This window comes from Sardina pilchardus, chromosome 1 (assembly GCF_963854185.1).
Source record: "Sardina pilchardus chromosome 1, fSarPil1.1, whole genome shotgun sequence".
Classification (NCBI taxonomy): Eukaryota; Metazoa; Chordata; class Actinopteri; order Clupeiformes; family Clupeidae; genus Sardina; species Sardina pilchardus.
In genome coordinates, this window is record NC_084994.1 from 14,710,198 (window position 1) to 14,731,977 (window position 21,780).

Genomic DNA, 21,780 nt, shown 5'->3' on the forward strand with positions numbered 1-21,780 from the left:
GTTTCTCTCTCATTCGCATCCCACTTCACATATTGTTTGTCCATACAACTATATTGGATAGATAATTACAGTACTATTTGATTGGCATGGAAATTAAGATGAAGTATTTCTCCTTCTTCTCTTTACAGCCTGCAGAACTGCAGCATTGGAGAGGAAGGCTTCACAGCTCTTGCATCAGCACTGAGATCAAACCCCTCACACATGAGAGAGCTGTGGCTGATGGAGAATAATGCAGGAGACTCAGGAGTGAAGCATCTTTCTTCTCTTCTGGAAGATCCCAGCTGTAAACTGGAGAAACTAGGGTGAGTATCACAAGACCAAATACTGAGTTGCTATCAGTAAATGTAACAGTGAATTGTTCGGGGTATCGGGATTCTCCAAATCCTTTATTCAATTTATTTTTTGTCGATTTTAAAGTCACGATTCAACTCAATTTATTTCTTTTTTTTGCCCTTTTTCCTTTTCTGTTTCGGGGGCTTTTATTTTGAAAGCCTTTTTTAAAAAAAAATAAATAAAAACCTTCCAACCGCAAGATTGTAAACTAAAGAAATGTCCATAGACATGTGAACATAGTGAAATGAAACAACACAGAATGTTTGTGCACTCTCTGAAGAGACCCAAGGTTTGTGTTCATGGAATAAGTACTTATCAATGTGTATTTTAAGCCTTAAAATCATTTTGGACTGTAGGCTAACTAGATAATCTTTTTACTTGCTAAGTTGAGTAGGCTAAATTAGAGTTAGGCTAATTGACGTGAATGAATGACAACACACTTTCACACTGTAATGGCAATTTCCCCAAAACTATTGCCACGTGAGGTAGATGAAGGGTTCCGACACACAATCCAGATTAAGCACGCACGGAGAGTTGACGTAGAAGAGATGTTGTATTTATTCAAACAATCCGGTTGACTTTCTATTGTGGTAGCATTGTGATAAGTTTGCGGTCTGAAAACTGTACCTTCCTGCCATCTAACCCACTGAACACTGAGTGAGCGGCCTAATTAGAGGCCACCTGCTTCGCGACACAGGCACGTCAAGGGGGTGTGTCTAGTCAGGTGGCCGGTAACAGGTAAGTATGCAGTTAAGATAACTTAAAATCACAATTCTAAATGTAAATGTAAACTAATGAATTGTTCTTACTTTACAGATGCTATAAGTTCCCTAAAACATAAATATGGCTCCTACACACACAGTGATGTCAGTGTATTTTTTAACTGGCTGCAGCCTAAAATTAGACTGTTGACGCCACAGTTTTGTGTCTTGCCATACATGCTGGACGTTCACATGAAATCACCTCTCATCTCTGCCTTTTCTCTTGGTCTCTCTCACTCACACACACACACACACACACACATACACACACTCACACACACACACACACGCATATATCATTTGGTTCTCCGACATGTATGATGATATGGTTTGGTTTTCCGAAACTTTCACTAGCCAGCAGCACTCTCTCACTCACACACACACACACACACACACACACACACACACACACACACACACACACACACACACACACACACACACACACACACACACACACACACACACACACACACACATTCAGACACACACACACTGTTGAGTCATGAGTAAAAATAATGACATTACATTTACAGGCATGCAAACTCCTCACCTTTCGGCGAAATTCGCCGTTTTGAATCAAAAATAGGTGACTTACATGGTTCGTGCAGATCCGATGAGAAAATATTTAGGGGGGGGGGGGTCAAGGTGAATTTAATTTACAACTAAGTTTAGAAATTATGCACAGATGCTAACGCATCTTGAGGTGTTTCTAGAGCCGCATTTAAAACGTGTCTGATCAGCAAGGGATGCGTGAATGTAGCCCCTATGCGTTTAATAAACATTAGTGGAAGCAAAGACGCAACGCGAACAGAACGCGCACACCAAGCCTCTGTTGTGAGCGCAGATAGATGCGTCTGAGATGTCAGGTGAATAGTGATTCTGGCGAGAAGAGATGCCGAGGGATTTCACAGGTGGGCTAGTTAAAACTTTCAACTTCTATTAGAAAAAGACGCTGAGATTAGTGTAGCAACGTAGCTAGGTTGTTTTCTTCTAATAATGAAAGTTAGCGAAATTAGACAAACATGTATGACGAGTTCTTTTGATGAAGAATGCGTGCAGTTTGAACCACCTAGATCGGCAAAAGGTGAAGCAAATAGGCAGACTTTATCAGTAGGCCTATATCAAAGGCTAATGTGACAGTTGAATTAAATGCTCATAAACTGGGCTGGTTCGTTTTGTCCAGAGACGTAGTTGATTGACATGATAATGCTGTCTTTAAGAAAAGTGGGCCCTGTTACTCGAAGCACACTGCGCATAGACCTTACGCAAAGCCTACGCAAAATATATGCAACTCAAATGATTCGCTATAGTAACGTAGCCAAAAAAAGTTGCGACTGCTTCAGACCACACGTAACGCACGTAACCGTGTGACTTGCAACAAGTTTCAGTTACACCCGGGCCGGATCATTACGAGTTCGTAAGCCAAGCGTAAATTAAATTTACATTTGATTGTCGAGTTACAGGAGGACCAGTAGCCTAGTCTGTGCCTACAGGTAGCCTACAGTTTAACATGTAATATGAAGACAGTTCACATAACTTTATTGGTTGGTTAAACACACTAGCACAATATAGCCTAAAAAACACAATCTGTAGTAGCCTAGGCTGCATATTAAAACGTTTTAAAACTATTTGAAAAATTAAAGCCTATCTACCCTATTTTATATAATAATATTAGTTTGAAATAGTGTGTGTCTCAAGCAAGATTATTGATGACCTGGTTTGGTCCAACAAATATTCAGACTTTTCCTTATCCTGATAGTTTAAGTGTCCATTAGGCCTATGAAATCATCAGAAATTTGTAATAAGTACATAATAAGTACATAAGCACAGAAAAAGAGAGAGATAGTAAGAAAGAAAGAAAGAAAGAAAGCGGGTCCCTCACACTGGAAAATTTCTTTCCATCTTTTTTTTTTTTTTTTTTTCGTGGGGTGGGGTGGGGGGGGGGGGGGGGGTTGGAGAAGTGTCTCACCTTTTTCACCCCTGACCAGTTTGCATGCCTGCATTTAGCAGACACCTTTTTCATCCAAAGCAACTTACATACTGTATGTCAACTATATTACAAGGGACTACATTGTTCCTAGAGAAACTAGGGGTTAAGTGCCTTGCTCAAGGGCATAATGCTTGAAGCGGGGATTGAACCGACAACTTTCAGGCTACTGCAGGCTATCCCAGCTCTTTAACCACTACACTAGCACCTCTCTCATCTGCACCCCAGTGCACACATTATTTGTCCACACAAACGCATTCAACAGATAATTAGAGTACTATTTGATTGTTATGGAAACTAAGATGAAGTATTTCTCCTACTTCTCTTTACAGCCTGCAGAACTGCAGCATTGGAGAGGAAGGTTTCACAGCTCTTGCATCAGCTCTGAGATCAAACCCCTCACACATGAGAGTGCTGGAGCTGGGAGGGAGTAAAGCAACAGTCTCAGGAGTGAAGCATCTTTCTTCTCTTCTGGAGGATCACAACTGTAAACTGGAGAAACTGAAGTGAGTATCACAAGAATACTGAGTTGCTATCAGTGAATTTAAAAGGGAATTTTAAAACTTTACTTAAAAACACACATTTCTTCTTTCACATGAAACACTTCTTAAAGGGACACTTCACCGATTAGCATTAAGCTTTGTATCGTTTGAAAACCAGTCGTGTTTCTGAATGGTCGTGCATCATTCCCTCAGTTTGCCTTCCGATGGGAGGAATACGGATTTCAATGTTGGACTTCCTGCTTTCAATGATGTAAAAATCATCATTTTACATCATTGAAAGCAGGAAGTCCTATTCATGGGTTTCATGGAAATCCGTATTTCTCCCACCGGCACCGGTACCGATATCGGTTCAAATGCGATAGGTACCCAACTCTACTGGCCGGAGCTCTATGCGCTGCTCCCCGCACCCGCGCCTGCCCCTCCTCTTTCTGACACAGAGTGGGGTTGCACACAGCACCTAAGTTGTGTCCCTTAAGTATCAACTATAAGGCTTATGTGAGGAATTTATTTAAGGGTGTTGTACAAAATGTCTTAAATGGTATCCTTAGGTAAGGAAATTCGTTAAGTTATTTAGATTTTCATTTGCATTGAAAGGGATTTTCTGGCATGACAAATTCCAGTTCCCACGGAGATTGTTCGCTTGCTAATATGTGCATGCTTTTCTGAGGGTGAAATGCGGGACTGACGGTCCAAAATAATATCAAGATGTGAGCACATATTGTCTATAAAATGGTATAGCGAATAACATGACAAATCTGACTATAAGCTTTGACCAGTTTGACGGGTGACGCAGCCAAACACGGCGCACCTTAGAACAGTGACGTTAATTTCACGATGTTATACTGTACATCTAATGTGCCTATCAGTAGCTAATGTTAGCGATAAATAACTCAACAGGTACGTTCAACATATGCAACTTACTAGTTTGCTAATAAGTTATGCAATTAGAAAGCAATCCACCAAACACAATAGCCTAAAGCTTAATGATCTATAATCTTACCGTGATAAAAAGTGAATATGTATATTATGTATATAAGTCTGTCATCATGTAATCAGCTGTTGAGCAGTGATGAGCTGTAGGTATATCTCCCTAACGAGTCCCCTTACACCCTACCATTGAGCAGGTACACACCAAGGCTTTTACAGAGCTCCATGAGCAATTTCCCATTTTTATTGACTGACTTGTCAAAAGCATTACAGGAAAAGTTTACCATATTTGATGGGTAACTGTTGTGAAATATATGGTTATTGGCTTCATCTGAGTTGTAGTCAGCTAAGGATCCTGTCCTGGCATTTAGGTCTCCACAGCTCAACACTTTTCCCTGGGCCTGGAAGTGGATGATCTGACTGTGGAGAGTATCAAACATCTCTTCATTCTAATAAGGAGATTCAGAGGGGGGAATGTACAGAGCACAGAGAAATATGTAATTTCTAATTCAGCCAAATAATCATACATCCCGAATCTCCTCCACGTGTGACTTTTATGTGTTTTCTGGAGGAAATGGCTATTTCACAGTATCCTGTGGGACAGAGAGTCACCTCATCAGTCTTGGGCCATGTTTCTTGGAGGATTATTATATCTGTGTTTTGAATGTCCTGGATATTCCACAGTGGAATTGATTCCATTACACAAGTAATGTACCAGTAATGATAAATGATTTTTAACAAGTTTGGACCTCTAAGATGAGTTAAACCTATCCTTATGAGTTATACTGTGATAGATAGATAGATAGATAGATAAATAGATATACCTACCTACACATATTGCTATGACTATTGGTATGACTCATTGCTGGTCCATAAGCCGTGTGCATATGATGTCCAGCAGATCTCTGATCTCTGCTAGTTTAGTGCTGCTGGTGTTGCATGAGCCTCTCAGCACAGTTGCATATGTAGGCTGCTCCTGCTGCTCTGGCCTACCATGGGGTGTTTGGAGGTCATGATGGCTGCCTGTGGTGGAGCTGCTCCCTGCTGCAGGCACCCTCGGCCTGGGGTGGCTACCCCGGTGTCTGTGTGCTGGTGGGTGTTGGTGCAGCTGGTCCTGGGAATGGCTCACCGGATGTTGCTGTGGCATGCTGTTGCCTCGGGGGTGTGCAGTGTTGAGTCGCGGGCCTCTCGTGTGTTGGCTGTTGAGGCGCAGGGTCCACGGCTGCAGGGTGTCGTTTGCCTGGTGCCTGGATGTGGGATGATGTTTGTAATGGAGTCCAGGAGGGTTGGTCTGCTGTGTTGGGAGGCTGTGGTTGCTTTCCTATTTAGACTTCCACCAAAAGCAACATCTTTCAATGTTTCAGCGTGAAAACACTGATGGCATCTTTGCGGAGGTGGACATGGTCATGCAGGCTGTGTAGGCCGAGCATTGGGTGGTGTGCCAGGTGGGCGTTTGGCATGAGGGCACATCCACGGGAGATGGTGGCGTTCACCTTCTTCATGGTGTCTGGGTGGAAGTGGGCTCTGGGCAGGATGGTGGAGATGACTTGTTTGGACGTGGGAAACGTCTCTGTTGCTTTGGACAGCAGCACTCTCTCTCTCTCTCACACACTCACACACTCACACACATACGCACACACACACACATACAAATACACAAACACGTGGGAAATGTCTCTGTTGCTTCTGACAGACTCTGCAACATGTTCTTGTTGTGTTCTCAGGGCATTTGTTCCCACATGTATGATGATATGGCTTTCACTGGTCACACTCACACTCACGCCCCCTCTCTCTCACACACACACACACACACACACACACACACACACACACACAGTTTTCCAACATGTATGATGATATGGCTTGGTTTTCCTAAACATTCACTGGCCACCAGCACTCTCTCACTCACTCACACACACACACACACACACACACACACACACACACTCCATGCTTATTCACATATAAAGGGTTACTGTTGAGTCATGAGTAAAAATAATTTCAGTAGATTACATTTAGCAGACACTTTTTTCATCCAAAGTGACTTACATGCAGTATGTCGACTATATTACATCGGATTACATATAGTGACTGGAGCAACTTGGGGTTAAGTGTCTTGCATGACAAGGGCACAATGCTGGAAGCCGGGAATTGACCCGGCAACTTTCAGGCTACTGCACGCTAGCCCAGCTCCTGAACCACTGCACGACCACCTCTCTCATCCGCACCCCAGTGCACATATTATTTGTCCACACAGCCATGTTCTATTCATAGTACTATTTGATTGTTATGGAAATTAAGGTGAAGTATTTCTCCTACTTCTCTTTGCAGCCTGATCAACTGCAGTATTGGAGAGGAAGGTTTCACAGATCTTGCATCAGCACTGAGATCAAACCCCTCACACATGAGAGTGCTGGCGCTGACAGGGAGTAAAGCAACAGACTCAGGAGTGAAGCTTCTTTCTTCTCTTCTGGAGGATCCCAACTGTAAACTAGAGAGACTAGAGTGAGTATCACAAACACACACTCTAAAACATATTTTTCTTCATTCACATGAAATCAGTTCATGTTACTTCTTCAACACTTCTTATATCTCTGACTTTTCTCCCTCTCAGTCGCTCTCTCTCATTCTCACAGACACCACACACACACACACACACACACACACACACAGACACACTCACAGACACACAGACACACACATACACACTGTTATGTCCAGGGGGTCAAGGCTGTGTTGATTAGCTTCGGCAAGTTAGCAAGCGCCATTTTCAATTATGGCGCCTCATGGAGCATTTAGAACCAGCTCCGTGCACGAAAATCCGTGTTGGGCACGAGCTCTCATGCGCGTACATGTTGGTGGACGGCTACCTACAGCCAATCATTACTCCGTGCGACACTCCACTGGACTCAGGTGTGCGTTCCCGAGCAACTTTTTCTGCTTGTTGTTACGCTGCAAGCAAGGTATGTGCATTATCGCCACCCTCTGAATTGGAGGATGACTCTCTTTTTACAGAATGTCCAATAAAGATCAATGTAGGTCCATGCGTCATTTCCAGCTTTTGATCTTTGCGCATGGTCAGAGCCGACTGGCGCTGGATCGGAGCTCCAGTGTTCAATATGGCGTTGACGAAAATTGGCCGGATTTACTAGCCTAGCATCGGCCATTCATTTGTATGGAGGGCGGGACTTAGTCACGCTCTCCAGTTATATATAATACCTCCATGGTTATGTCCTTGTGTGTTTCTTTCAGTGTGTGTTTGCTTTGGTCTGTCCTGTGTGTTCTGTTGATTTGAAATGCTCCTCTGGCCAAATGATTCCTAATTGGCTGGGATGTGATTGGGGCTCCGCCCCTTAAATGGGCTTCCTGCATCACAGGAGGAGGGCGTTGTTGGATTTGGGTACTACGTCATGCTATACCGCTCCACTGCTCTGCGCAAGCCATCGCTGTCGCTCCTGCCTGCTCTCAGAGTGAGAGTCGGGGAAAAGGCTGGGGATTGCCTGGGCCTACTTTTGACGCCTTTCTTTTAGGCAGCCTTATTTTTCTTCTTCTTATATTTTTGTAAATAAATTAGTGCTGTCAATCGATTAAAAAAAAAAAAATGCGATTAATCTCATGAATGTCCTAGTGAACTCGCATCACGAGTTAACTTAATCACGCATTTTTATCTGTTCAAAATGTCCCTTGATTTATCATTTTAATACTCTTATCAAAGTAAAGTGGATAGGCTTGCTTTGTGCAAATGTTTTTTATATATTGCACAGCCATTGTTACAGCCATTCATGTCTGTAGTAATACTGTCAATAAGTAGGCTATTGGGACAGATGACACAATGCTGGCAGCACTGATGAGGTATTTTTTAGGGCTGGGACTCGATTAAAAAAATTAATCTAATTAATTAGAGGCTTTGTAATTAATTAATCGAAATTAATTGCATTTTAATTGTATATAAATATATGACCTGAGAACAGTGAGAAGTATTTTTTTTTCACATGGATTTTTAGTATAGCCTACTATTGGATAATGACTGAATACATAGGCCTAAGCTTAAGCAACAAAAATATTGTTTATTAATTCCAACAGTCCAACAGACCAGGGCAATTTTTGCCATAAAGTGTAGCAATACCATATTTAGAAATAGTACATTTTCAGAAATGCATGTAGCCTATAGATAGGTAGACCTTCTGTAAACTATAATACTGTGATATCCTGTTAATTGTGTCACCTGTTACCTTGAGTTGAGTTCATGAAATTGTTGTGTCCCTTTAAGGGGAACTGGGGGGCGGAGTTTACGTGTGTGCATGTGTGCTTGTATGCGGTTCTGAGTGTGAAGTTTCTTTTAGGTCTATGAAAGTTGGACATGGAATTAGGTGCGGTGGATTACTGTTATAAGCGTGAGTTGTGGCTGTAACAGCAACTCGGTTGCTATTTGTTTAATAAATAAAGCTCAGAGGTTTCCCTCAAGTGTCTGGAGTATCACAATACTTTGTCCACGCTAGCAGCTAGCTGCTTTATGTTTTGCACTGAGGTGATACCTGCGGTGATACGTCCTTGTTGCGTGCACAACCATGCTCTTATCTACGCTTCCATCCGTTCGTTTTTTGTAACAACATTTCCCATCCACGGGGCCGGCCAACCAACGCGGTCACATCAGCTTCTTTGTTCATGTTCACTGTGCCACTGTGGTTTGTTTTGCCGAACTCATGCACGTTACTTGGTGCTCCAGTATAATCGGTCCGTCTGAAACTCATCCAGTGAGAAACGTTCCGCGGTGCAAAAATAAATAGGCATACGATTAAAATGCGTCAATTTTTTTAACGCATTAATGTTTGTGTAATTAATTAATCGTAATTAACGCGCTAAAGTCCCGGCCCTAGTATTTTTCCTACTTCTCTTTACAGCCTGAATGACTGCAGTATTGGAGAGGAAGGCTTCACAGCTCTTGCATCAGCACTGAGATCAAACCCCTCACACATGAGAGAGCTATTTCTGAGAGGGAGTAAAGCAACAGACTCAGGAGTGAAGCATCTTTCTTCTCTTCTGGAGGATCCCAACAGTAAACTGGAGAAACTAGGGTGAGTATCACAAGACCAAATACTGAGTTGTTATCAGTGAATTTGACAGTGAATATTGAAACTTTACTCAAAAACACACATTTGTATTCATTCAAATGAAATCATTACTTTACTTTACATTACTTCAAACACCTCTTATCTCTGCCTTTTTCTTGATCTCTCTCTCTCTCTATCTATCTCTCTCTCTGTCTCTCACACACACCACACAACATTCATTCACATGAAAGGGAGTAGCTGCAGTAATGGCCAGTGCTCCCAGTGCCCCAATGTGTTATCAGATTTTCTTTTTTAACAAGAACATGGCATACAAACACACGCACGCACACACATACACACACACACACACACACACACACACACACACACACACACACACACAAAACGGGTGTCTGTGTCCTTCAGGGGGCAGCTGTAGCAAGGCAGCTCACTGCTCCGTGAAGTTAGTGTGTGCTTCACCTCACTGTGTGCTCAGTGTCTTCACTAATTCACGGACGGGATAGATGCAGAGACTAAATTCCTATATGCACAAGTACACTTGGCTGAGAAAGTTGATTTATATTTACATTCAGCTGATCTAATGAAGTGTTTCCCTCTTTCTCCTACAGCCTGGAGAGCTGCAGTATAACAGATGAAGGTTTCAGAATGTTAGCATCAGCACTGAGATCAAACCCATCAGCCCTCAGAGAGCTCGATCTGGAGGGGAATCAGCCTGGACCCTCAGCACAGCAGCTGCTCTCTGAACTGAAGAAACATCCAAACTGTAAACACATACAAATACATGGAGGTGAATGAATCAATCCCATTGTATTCAACATGAAGCATGTGTTCACACTGTGCATGAATAAGTGTGATGTTTAAGACACTTATACTGTATAGGGCAGGTCTCCACTGTGCCTGTCTTTACTCAATGGGTGTTTTTTTTTCTCAATGGGAGTTATTTACGGTCATCCAGTCCTGTCATTATCTCTCCATCTCAGTTCCCAGATAGCAAAATTCAGTTGAATCAACGTTTAAATATGATTCAGCAGAAATATTGAAACTACGTTGAAGCCTGATGTTGACATGATATTAAAAGTGTCCCCTCTGTTTTGTGTTGAATCAACCATGTTGACATTGAATCAATGGTGATTCAGTCATCATCTAAATGGGAACTGAATCAATGGTTCAACCATTATCTAAAAGCTATACTAGATAAAAAAAAAATCACTGAATCACTGAACAAGATCACAGAAGTTTTTACATTCAGGTTTATTTAATTAATGTCTACACAAAACTTGACATTCAAATGATAAAAACAAACGGCTGCAAGCAGGGCTCCATGTGAAGATGACACTGTGGGAGAGAAGCAGAGACACTCATCACAATGGAACTTTTTGCAGAGCAGACAGTACAATAAAGACTGCAACTGCAAACAGCAACTTAAGAAACTTGCCTACATCTAGTTTTTCTTTAATCCTCCTGTACGCGAAGTTTTGTATGATGTCACTGAAGTCCTGCTGTGTACGTTTTCTGCCATACTGCTTAGCAGCAACAGAAAGACATGAATCGTACAAAAGTTGTCTGACATGCATATCTTCACTCTAATGTCATTACTAGGAGCTGCATTTCATCAGGGCCAACCTGCTGTGAATCCCATTATTTGCAGTGGCTTGCACACTCTAGAACTGGCCCACCGCCGCGTTGAGCAGAGCCCAGTGCTAAAGTAGCATGCTGCTGCTCTTGTGCAGTGTTGAGCAGAGCCCAGTGCTACAGTAGCATGCTGCTGCTCTTGTGCAGTGTTGAGCAGAGCCCAGTGCTACAGTAGCATGCTGCTGCTCTTGTGCAGTGTTGAGCAGAGCCCAGTGCTACAGTAGCATGCTGCTGCTCTTGTGCAGTGTTGAGCAGAGCCCAGTGCTACAGTAGCATGCTGCTGCTCTTGTGCAGTGTTGAGCAGAGCCCAGTGCTACAGTAGCATGCTGCTGCTCTTGTGCAGTGTTGAGCAGAGCCCAGTGCTACAGTATGCTGCTGCTCTTGTGCAGTGTTGAGCAGAGCCCAGTGCTACAGTAGCATGCTGCTGCTCTTGTGCAGTGTTGAGCAGAGCCCAGTGCTACAGTAGCATGCTGCTGCTCTTGTGCAGTGTTGAGCAGAGCTCAGTGCTACAGTAGCATGCTGCTGCTCTTGTGCAGTGTTGAGCAGAGCCCAGTGCTACAGTAGCATGCTGCTGCTCTTGTGCATGCTGCAATCAGAGTTCTATCAAGGCCCGATCACACTGCACACGGCATGCGCTGCACTCACCGCTAGGCTGCTCTTGGTTGTTCCAAATATTTGTGTTGTGGTTACCACTGGGAGTTATGATTGACCAGAACATACCGTGCATACATTTTACTGCTACCGTTTAGCAGCCAAGAGCGCAATGGACAACATGTATATATTTTTTTACCATAAGTTAAAACACAAGCAAAGAGGAAACAGCAGGTATATTTTTTACTCTAAGTTCAAACTTACCACAAGCGAAGAGGAAAGCTGAACAGGTTGGAACTGAAGCAGTCAGAGTGGTGCGCTGGCTGACTGAAAGTTCTGGACCGTTCCAAATAAGTCCACAGACGTATTAAACCCAACCATAATACAATGTTGATCATTTACATTTTTGTCATTCTTTCAGTAGTTGATCCACCATCAATTTTCAACCATAACCGTAAATCAACGGTTGATTGTTCTAATCAGGCTCATTTTGAACATCACTAGGCCATGAACGCATTACTTAAGCTGTAATAAAAATGACAGTCAACTTTATTATTTTATATTTACACCCAGAGAGTGCAGGCTTCAGCCAAGTTTCACTTTCACAAAAAGACTATGAGGCCCCCTGCAGCCTACACACATACTGATTGAAATTGGCATTCATGAACTAAACTATTGGGGGGTTGCATGGGGAAAGGTGTGGCCAGACCTCTCATTTCCAACATCACTGAATTAGCTGACTGAGCCTCTCGAGTCTAAATTGCCAAAAGTAGCGTCAGTGTAGACGTTATGGGGGTGGTGGAGCACTGAACACATTTCAGCCATTTATCTTTTATATATCTTATTTAGGTGTACCTTTTATGCCTTTTATCTTCACAGTTGGTAAAGTGTTTAATCCAGAGCTGCCAAGTGTTTCACGTGGGTCTGAAGTCATCAGGGAAGATTCCTCAGAAAACACTGTTCTGGACCAAGAGGATTTGGATTCTGTAGACAATCCTGACCGGAGGACAGATGTGAGAGGACTGTCTGGAGATATGGCTGAGTAAGAAGATTTAGATTTACAGAATGCATTCATTTAAAAAGGTTTTATGATCATTATGAATCCGTGCTTGATCACAGGCACTGCATTACTCCAATGTAGCCATAGTTTACTGGTGGTTGTGCTAATGCAATTTCTTTGCAGTCACCATAACTTTAAAGTGTCATTCATTTAGAGGGATTTAAGCATTTGCCTGTCATCGTGTCAGTTTGGTGGCTGTTCACTAACAGATGATTATCTGAGGACAAGTTGAATATTGCAACATTAAAAAGAATCAAAGTTTAGCGATACTTGAACTATTTACTGCACGTAGACTTGGGATATGATTTAATGCCTAGTCTAACAGATTGGGAAGTGTTGGCTATGTCGTGAAAGAGAAAATACGATTTTAGAGAGGCAAACAAAAGTTAAGGTTGCTTTTGATATAGTACAATGAAGAAAACGGATGCTCTGAATATTGATTCAGCTTTCTCTAAAACTTTTTCTAAGGCTGCGTTTAGACTGCAGATCGGATATGCTCAATTCCGATTTTGTGCTCGTATCCGATTTTTTTGATTGCATGTTTACATCTGCTTTCGCCAGTGACCCAAATCCGATCATGTGTGTTTACATTTGCCAGACACTTGAAATGGCCCGCATGCGCATGGGCTAAACGTTTATTGTAGGGGAGAACCAGCACAATCGTAACACTTTTTTATTTTCTCAGTTCAAACTAGCTTTACACAAAGACGATAGACTTGAGAGCAGTGAAACTTGACCAGAACAGAGTCATACATCTCTACTCCATGAAAGTTGAAACAGAATGTAACAAATATGTTGCAGTTTGTTAATACCTTAACTTAACAGCGACATGTAGGCCTACAGTGACAACCTACGCAGCCATAAAAAAGTGCGGTAGGCAGTTGTAACAGTATAACGTCATGGTTGTAACAGTGCCAAAATCGTGAATCCTATAACATATTGTAGCGTGCCAGCATAGGCAGTCCCTAGTTATGAGTTCCCACAATGCTGTGCGAAGCATATGTGAATGTTAATGTTGATAACTGTTGAGTACTACAATGTTGTTTACGGTAATGCATTATCTTGAATGTTGTGGCTGTGTTCTGTAGTCACTAGAGTGCTTATTACTGGTGTGTGCTTCTAGCACAGCCTTATACAGAGGTACAGTCCTGGGGCATTAGGGCCGGGTCTGTCCCTATGTGTGTGTGTTCAGTGTAAAGGAGACCTAATAAAAACACTCTGAAGAAATCATTCCCGCTCTTTATTGCAAAACGCTACAATATTTTAACACAAAACACTGCTGGCTTAAACAAAGAACATCTGTTTTCATATATAATCAACAAAAAAAGGTCCAAATGTATGACTGTTAAAGCTAGTTGTATGAGTGAGCCATTGCAAACCATACGGTATTATGCTAGCTCACAATAACCTTTAAATAGGCTTATTTTGGTCATATCGACTTGATAAAACCTGTTAATATAGTTGATGAACTGCTTATTTCTTACATGTCTGAAGCAATTGGTCCAACACTGATATTTGAAGTTGCTGTGTGGTAACTTTCATTGGGTGTGATCGCGGCACATAAAAATAATCCATAACTCGCAATCATAATTGCTCGCACATGCGCGATAAAATCAGTTAATTTTGCCAGAGACGGGTGTTACAACCAGGCGCGTAGGAACGTACAGTAGTAAGCATTGGGGGGGACAAGAATGAGGTCCGTCGCGCGCGCAGAGTGCGCGCCGAAATTTTTTTATATTAATAAATAAAGGGGGGCGAATTATACGTCACATAAGAGATAAAAACCTATTGCTGAAGTTTTAATGGCCCTCTGTAAGATGCCGCTTTGAAAATATGTATTTCAGTCTTTTTCTTAACCTATTTTTGGAACTGGGAAGAACATCTGCACATAGGCCATTCAGAACACATTTCTTCCCTGAAAACGTAAACTGACTCCCCCAATGCTTCCCTTTACATGGTTGCATAAACGTTGCTTAGATGAAAATATGTTTCTTCTTCTTGACTTTTCATATGCCATCTAAGTAAATTTTATGTCAGCTGACAGATGGATGCGCGTTTTGGGCACAATGAATGGGTTTGCCCTTAGTTTAAATGGAGACGCATGAGAGTGCGCTGTGGCTATTGTTACCTGTATGCAGCCAGCTCAACAAAGTTACGTGGTTAGAAGATTCCTGTATGCTGCATTGCCGTGACCATTTCCTTGTGGATTTTTCTCATTGGAATACAGCTAACGAACGCGAAAGCTGAGATTGCGTTGCACATCATGTTGGAACGACTAGGCTACTCAACAAACTGTGAGATAAACATTGTTTTTCGTGTCTGGGAGATCTCGTTGTCGTTTTGGACTGTCGGACTCTTATGTTTATTGTTTGGACTTATGGACACTGAACTTTGAGGGGATGTTTGTGCATTATGAAGCTTTGTGTTAATTATGTGTCGGGCCTTCACCTCAGCGCGTAAGTTGCGCGCTAGGTGGCCACGAACGAACTAATTGCTTAATTTGTGACAAGTACAGTGTGTAGCCTATTCATCTTTCATTTGTGTTTTTTCATTTGTTAGATTATTGCATGTTTGACGTAGCCTAGTTTGTAAACAGGCATTCTGCCCGTTTATCTTAAGTCAACCGAGGCCTTCGGTTTCTCATATCCGCCCGTAACCTTATGCTATGTGCGTCGTGACAGTGTGTAGATTATAATAAGAGGCAAATTGTTACACATTTCATTTTAAAAGCATATAATAGGATGAACAAAGTGTATGGACTTGCTAAATCCAGGTAACCAGATAATTAGGCTATATGTGCACGTCCGATTTCGCAAGTGATGCCTACATTTAAAAATCGACAGCCGTCTGTAAGACTAACTTATTTAGGCCAGACTACTGTATTCACCCACAATAGGCTATCCTCTTAACTATTTCGAAAAGAATGAAAGAAGGCCGTAGACTAAATATTTGGACTGCGAGAGTTGCAGCTTTCAGACACTCAAGGTGAGGAAGTGCTCCATGCTGCATTATTGAAACGGGCTTCGTTTCGGGAAACATTCTTAAAACACAATGTGAAAGACCTCCGATGCGCACCGATAGCTATAGTTATGGGGCCGTAACTCAGGAGGATATAATTGAGCTAAGTGATCAACAACATCTGTACTTTACAGCGTTTTTCTTTCGGGAGGGGGTCCAACATTGGGGGTGTCCCAACCCCCCCGGTTCCTACGCGCCTGGTTACAACTAACTATTTTACTGTCTATGCAACTAACCCGCACAGGTCTAGGTCATGTTTTTTATTTTAATTTAATTGCATTTGCTGTGACTATCAAATGGCACTCGTGTTAACTTGAAACAGATCGAGGGACTGACGAAATGAATGACATGTGATTGAAGTCTACACATTCAAATTTCACGAAGCAAAGTTAAACAAACAGAACTGCAGTTGCAGTTTTAAAAGTAGGCTAATAGCCTACAAATCGCGATGCTTGAATTTGGCACTTTTTTTGCTTAATATCTCTGGTTGTAGGCTATTTACAGTAGACCATTCATATTTGGATGGCTAGGCCTACGATTGTAGATAATTAGGTAGGCTACAAATGTTTTATTCTCAATAGGCCTACATGGTCTACAGAAACGTAATAGTCTATCAAAGTATCAATAGGGCAACTTTTAACACGCTCCGCCAGCGCGCCCACTTGGAATTGTAACCTAACGTCACCACTCACCAGGCGCAAAATTGTCACAGATTAATGACGTGTGGGACGCATTGCACTGGAATATCCGATTTGTCTGTTTAGACTGTAGACACATGCACACAAATCCGATCCATATCTGATTTAAAACCATATACGAAAGGGGCCTGTATCCGATCTGAGGAGATCGGAATTCATGTGTTTTTTTTCTGTTTACACTGTCGTGGCACATATCGGATACGTGCCACATGAGAGCAAAAAATCGGATTTGGGTCACTTCAAACTGTCAGTCTAAACGCAGCCTAATAGACGCATTTAACCGCAATCTGGATTACACCTGCTTTCAGAAGGTGGAAGTTTTTCAAGGCAAAATAGACGTGCGCTGTTTTCATACATATGGCGGAATACTTAATCAATCACTATTAGCACCTCTCCTCCCCTGTACTTGCGCGTTACACCCATTTTCAGCTGATCCGCCCAGGAATTAATATGCATGACACAGAAAAGCGCAAATAGCCATTTTCAGCTCCCACGGCAGGCAGTCTGCGCGTTTCCCTCATTGCGGCCTGTCTGTACATATCCTCCCCATGTTTATACGCGCACGTTACGCCTGAAATGGGCGCAAAACGTTAGTACATCTGGCCCTCAATGAGTGATTGGTGACGATCTGACGATGAATATCTAAATACCTAAATGCATCGGCTTGTCTTTATTGTGGGTGGTATTAATGCAGATATTTTTTATTTGGCAAACATTTAATGCAGTTGTTGTATGGTTGGGAACACCATCATCAACCACCTGATGAATCACCCAACAGCATAATTTCTACACAATGAGTAAATCCTGCAATGAGTGCGGTCAGGTTCACCTCAAAACCACTGGCGTTTTAGTTGATATGGTTGTATTGTGCTATGGAGTGTTTTCTTGTGTCCTGACTCCTGAATAAGTATTGATGATGATGATGATGATGATGATGATGATGATCTACTTGTTTAAAGGTTGGACATTTCGGCTGGTGAAACTCAGTGTATGTATGACAGACGACCAAACTGCTGCAAATCCTGTGAAGATGTTGAAGACACTTCCCACTGGATCCTGATGGAACCCTCTGTTTCCATGGAGACAGGAGTGCCAGTGTATACACACAGCTCTCCACCAGGAAGTTTTGAGTGCACAGCGTCTGGTTTGCGCTGGGTGTGTGTGGTTGAAGTCTCTCTAAAGTATCACTTTAGTGACCCCCATGTATACGGAGCAGAGCTTGCCATGTTGCAGTATGAACCAATTGGTCCCTTGATGGACATCAAAGTGCTCTCAGGTGAACTGTTGGAGGCTCATCTGCCCCATTTTGCCTGTCTGGAAGGTTCAGATTCCTCTCTTAGAGAAGCTGTGAGAGTTCTGCATGGAGTTGACAGCAGTGTAACTCTAGAGAAATGTGAGCTGACCCGCTTCCATGCAAAGCTCCTCAAGCCCTCCTTCTCACTGACTGAACTCCTGGTGAAAATCGGAATTCCAATGAAAGCCCATCTGGACGTATTAATCTACCGGACCAGAGTGACACCCCTGGTTCTGCTCACATATGTCGTGCCGCGGGATGCATCCATGATTCAGGCGGTAGAAGAGGATATACGAGAGACACACGATGCTAAGAAGATCAAAACACATCGACCGGATATGTCCATTTGGATGCACACAAAGTTTAGCTTGAAGTCATCTGTCAGCCATGCTAAAAGTTCCCCATCAGAGATCACCCTGAAATACATCAGACCTCCAGACTTATTCCGGTTGGTCGTTGATAAAGCAGATGACTGTTTTGATTTGGAGCTGATCAGTGAAGGACAGTCTATATGGAAAGCTACACTGGAAAGTTTTGAATATGGTGAAACTGGAGATGTGGCACCCTGTCATGAAATTCCCTCAAAAGCATCCGGACGTTCCCGAAGCGTGATCCCCAGAGAAGCGGCTCACACGAGCAGAGCTGCCAGGGCCGTAGAGGAAGAAGGGAACATGGCCTCCATGTCACACCAAGGTGCACCACTCAACACATAACCTAACCTATAAAACTAAAAAAAACCATTTGAAATAGCAGTAAATACGTATTTTGCCTTATTTTCATTGTGTTGATGTTCTGGGTAGAGCATAACAGCAGAGGAAGACTATTTTAAAGTCTTGATTATCTCTTCCTAGATCGACTGTCCTGTATTCGGCCTGATCTCATCAAGAGGACATCAGAAGGTGTACTGAAATGTCTGATTCTAGGGCTTGAATCCCATCAGCCTCCTGTGTTGATCAGTGTTGAAAGAGAAGTCATCCAGCAGAAGACCAGTATGCTACAGGACCAGGTGACCTCCCTCATCGACATGGTGCTGAAAAAGGGAGACACAGCATGTGGCATAATGCTCTCTCTCCTTAAAGAGCTGGACAGTTACCTTTATCAAGACCTTATCAAAGATTAACCTTAAGAACCGTCTCTGACCTTATCAAGAAAGTGCAGAACCTTAAAGCACAGCACTCTGAAGACCTATAGGAAGAAACCCTCCCAGGGCAGGCTAGGTCCTTCTACAGATAGTAATAATAACTCATTTTGCTGTAAGGTGGTAACCCCAGATCTCAAAGGCCCTCGACAGTAAAACGTGTGTATTGGGGCCTCCTCACATGGAACGTTTATAACTTCCGTCCAGTTCAGTGAGCAAGTAGCCCTGTTGAGAGAAACTAGAGGAGCGCTCAAATACAGCAAGACCGTGTGCAGAGGGCTTGTCACTGTTACAGTATGTGGTAGCCCAGAAGCCATCTTGTCCAGGGCAGGCTATAGGTTCTTCTACAGATAGTGTGGAAGTCTGTTACAGTATGTGGTAGCCCAGAATCCATCTTGTCCAGGGCAGGCTATAGGTTCTTCTACAGATAGTGTGGAAGTCGGCATGTGATGTACTGTAATGGCCCCTCACCCCCAAGGGCCACTGGAACTTGTAATTACGTAATTTCCCAGTGAAATGAAGTGTCCCACACCAGCCCTGATCTGGACTCTCCCTCTTCTCCATCCCTTGACTTGGCGTGAACGGTTATTCTATTCTATATAGTCGTACTGTACGTATTGCTGCACAGACAGTATCCTAGTAACACTGTGCCTTTTGTACCTTATTGTGCTGCAACTGTAACTGTATTGTACCTTTACTGTAACTTGATTGTTGTAAGTGGCTTTGAACAAAAGTGTCAGTTAAAATTACTAAATGTTATAAATAATATGACTTCTGGTAGTGTTTTTCATACGACTATAAGCAATGTGACCACGCCTTCCTGGTAGTGTTTTTCATACGCCTATAAACAATGTGACAAAGCCTTCCTGGTAGTGTTTTTGTATACGACTATAAACAATGTGACCACACCTTCCTGGCTTCCTGGTAGTGTTTTTTTATGCCCTTCAGTTTGTTGTAAATGCGCCCCCTGCAGGTGAGAGAGGGAATGTCATGACTCCACTGTACAGGTACAGATGTGTACATTACAATAAACAATGTGACCACACCTTCCTGGCTTCCTGGTAGTGTTTTTCATGCGATTGCCCTTCAGTTTGTCGTAAAGGCGCCCCCTGCAGGTGAGGGAGGGAATGTCATGACTCCACTGTACAGATGTGTACATTACAATATGACTGCTCAGGAAAAGAGAACAAACTGGAGATGTGATTAATGTAGTAGTAGACTATTGATGTAAATGTGATAAATGCAGATCAGTAACCTATTGTGGAGTTGTGATTATTGGATATATCACAGACGTGCCAGTGAGTGTGGTTTATTCGTTTTGACAGTAAAACATATTTTTAAATCCATGAGATGGTAATGACTGCAGGTTTAGTGTGTTCTGCAGATTGTTCCTGATGACTGAGTGCTGTAAGAGCTGGTGTGGCCTGTGAACAGGTATACAGATGAAGATGTAGGTCATTTACCCATCAATGCTTTTGCAATGAAAATTAAAACATGACTTTTCCCTCAGCACAGTGGTGTTCATTGAACCATTTCAAATTACAGTAGCACTAGTTACGAACCGCATGGCAGAATGATAAACATCCAGATTTTCCAGCATAAGGATGAAGATGCATGTTTGTATGTTATATCAGCATAATCGAGAAAGTAGTCTGGACCAATCTTTTCCTTGCAGTGAAGGAGAAACATTTGGACAAAAATAAAAGCTTAACTAAGGGCTGACATTTTTTTCAAAAGGCTTTCAATATGGACCCCAAAGGATAGTTTATTGTCAAGCCAAATGTAAGAGTCATGTCTTGAAACATTAAGTCTTCAATAATGAAGTCATTAAACCAATCAGTTCATTCTTCATACAGCTATCTACCCACACAACACTCATCTCCCCTTAAACATATGAGATGCCATTTTCAGTCTCAACACTAGATGGCAGTGGTGAGTAGCTGCACTGGCTGGTGTGTGCAGAGTAGAAGGAGTCGGAGTTCTCAGCCCAACTGATAATGGGAGACTGAATGAGAGTCTAATAGTGTAATGATGAGGATCACCTGCAGAAGTAGAATGAGTTCAGAGTCCATGAGTCCAGTGACGCTGAAGAGCAAGACGGGGTAGAACAGGGCAGACAGAAGACTCCAAGAGGCCACAAGGCACCACAGTATACTGTACTGTAGGTTGCTATAGTTATGTTAGCAGTTTATAGGAGGGAGAGGCTCTAACTGTTCATGTGCCCTCAGCCCCTAATAGACCTCTGAAGTTCACCTACAAAAAAGCTACCATCTCCGCCCAAATAAGGAGATCCGGTATCTTGAGATTTTTTTCTATGGGAAAATAACATGGGGATCTTCAATCATCGCACCTGTTAAATTCTTGCAGGGATGAAGAAATTGGAAATGCAGACGTTTTGCACTTCACAGTATCCACTCGAAGGCAGAGGACAAAACTGTGATCTTCAGTAGGTGAAGACGGCACACTTTGGTCTTTGCTACTCCAGAGCCAACTTACAATGCAACTTGCCATAGAGATTCAGAGATCTGTTCAGAATGACTTGAAATGGGATTCAGCTCGACCAGCAGTGTAATGCTCACCAGTGTTTAAAGGTGAACTATGCACGTTTTCTTTAGCTTGATTTGCCTGAACTATTTTGGGTCGAATGACTGCTGTCTCGCTTTCCCCTAGTGCCTCTGAGCGGGAAAACCACGCATGTAAGGTTGTGCCACCGGGACAGAAACTCTCCAGCCTCGCCATCATGCTCGTGAAAAGGCAGACCGA

The 21,780-nt window shown here is 42.6% G+C and overlaps 1 protein-coding gene across 5 annotated transcripts in view; it reads left to right on the forward strand.

Moving 5' to 3' along the window:
* The window catches only part of LOC134082552 (protein NLRC5-like), a 173,670-nt gene that overhangs the window by 63,418 nt on the left and 88,472 nt on the right, over window positions 1–21,780 (forward strand). For 2 of the 5 annotated variants that reach the window (XM_062538352.1, XM_062538382.1), the window contains 8 exons: window positions 129–302; window positions 3,417–3,590; window positions 6,846–7,019; window positions 9,416–9,589; window positions 10,195–10,373; window positions 12,689–12,851; window positions 17,545–18,572; window positions 18,731–20,062. In XM_062538352.1, coding sequence (XP_062394336.1) covers window positions 129–302; window positions 3,417–3,590; window positions 6,846–7,019; window positions 9,416–9,589; window positions 10,195–10,373; window positions 12,689–12,851; window positions 17,545–18,572; window positions 18,731–18,999 — 2,335 coding nt within the window. In that variant the 3' untranslated portion in view covers window positions 19,000–20,062. Of the gene's footprint in view, window positions 1–128; window positions 303–3,416; window positions 3,591–6,845; window positions 7,020–9,415; window positions 9,590–10,194; window positions 10,374–12,688; window positions 12,852–17,544; window positions 18,573–18,730; window positions 20,063–21,780 lie in introns of those variants that run through there. The other 3 variants (XR_009939637.1, XM_062538365.1, XM_062538373.1) reach the window with 3 other exon arrangements.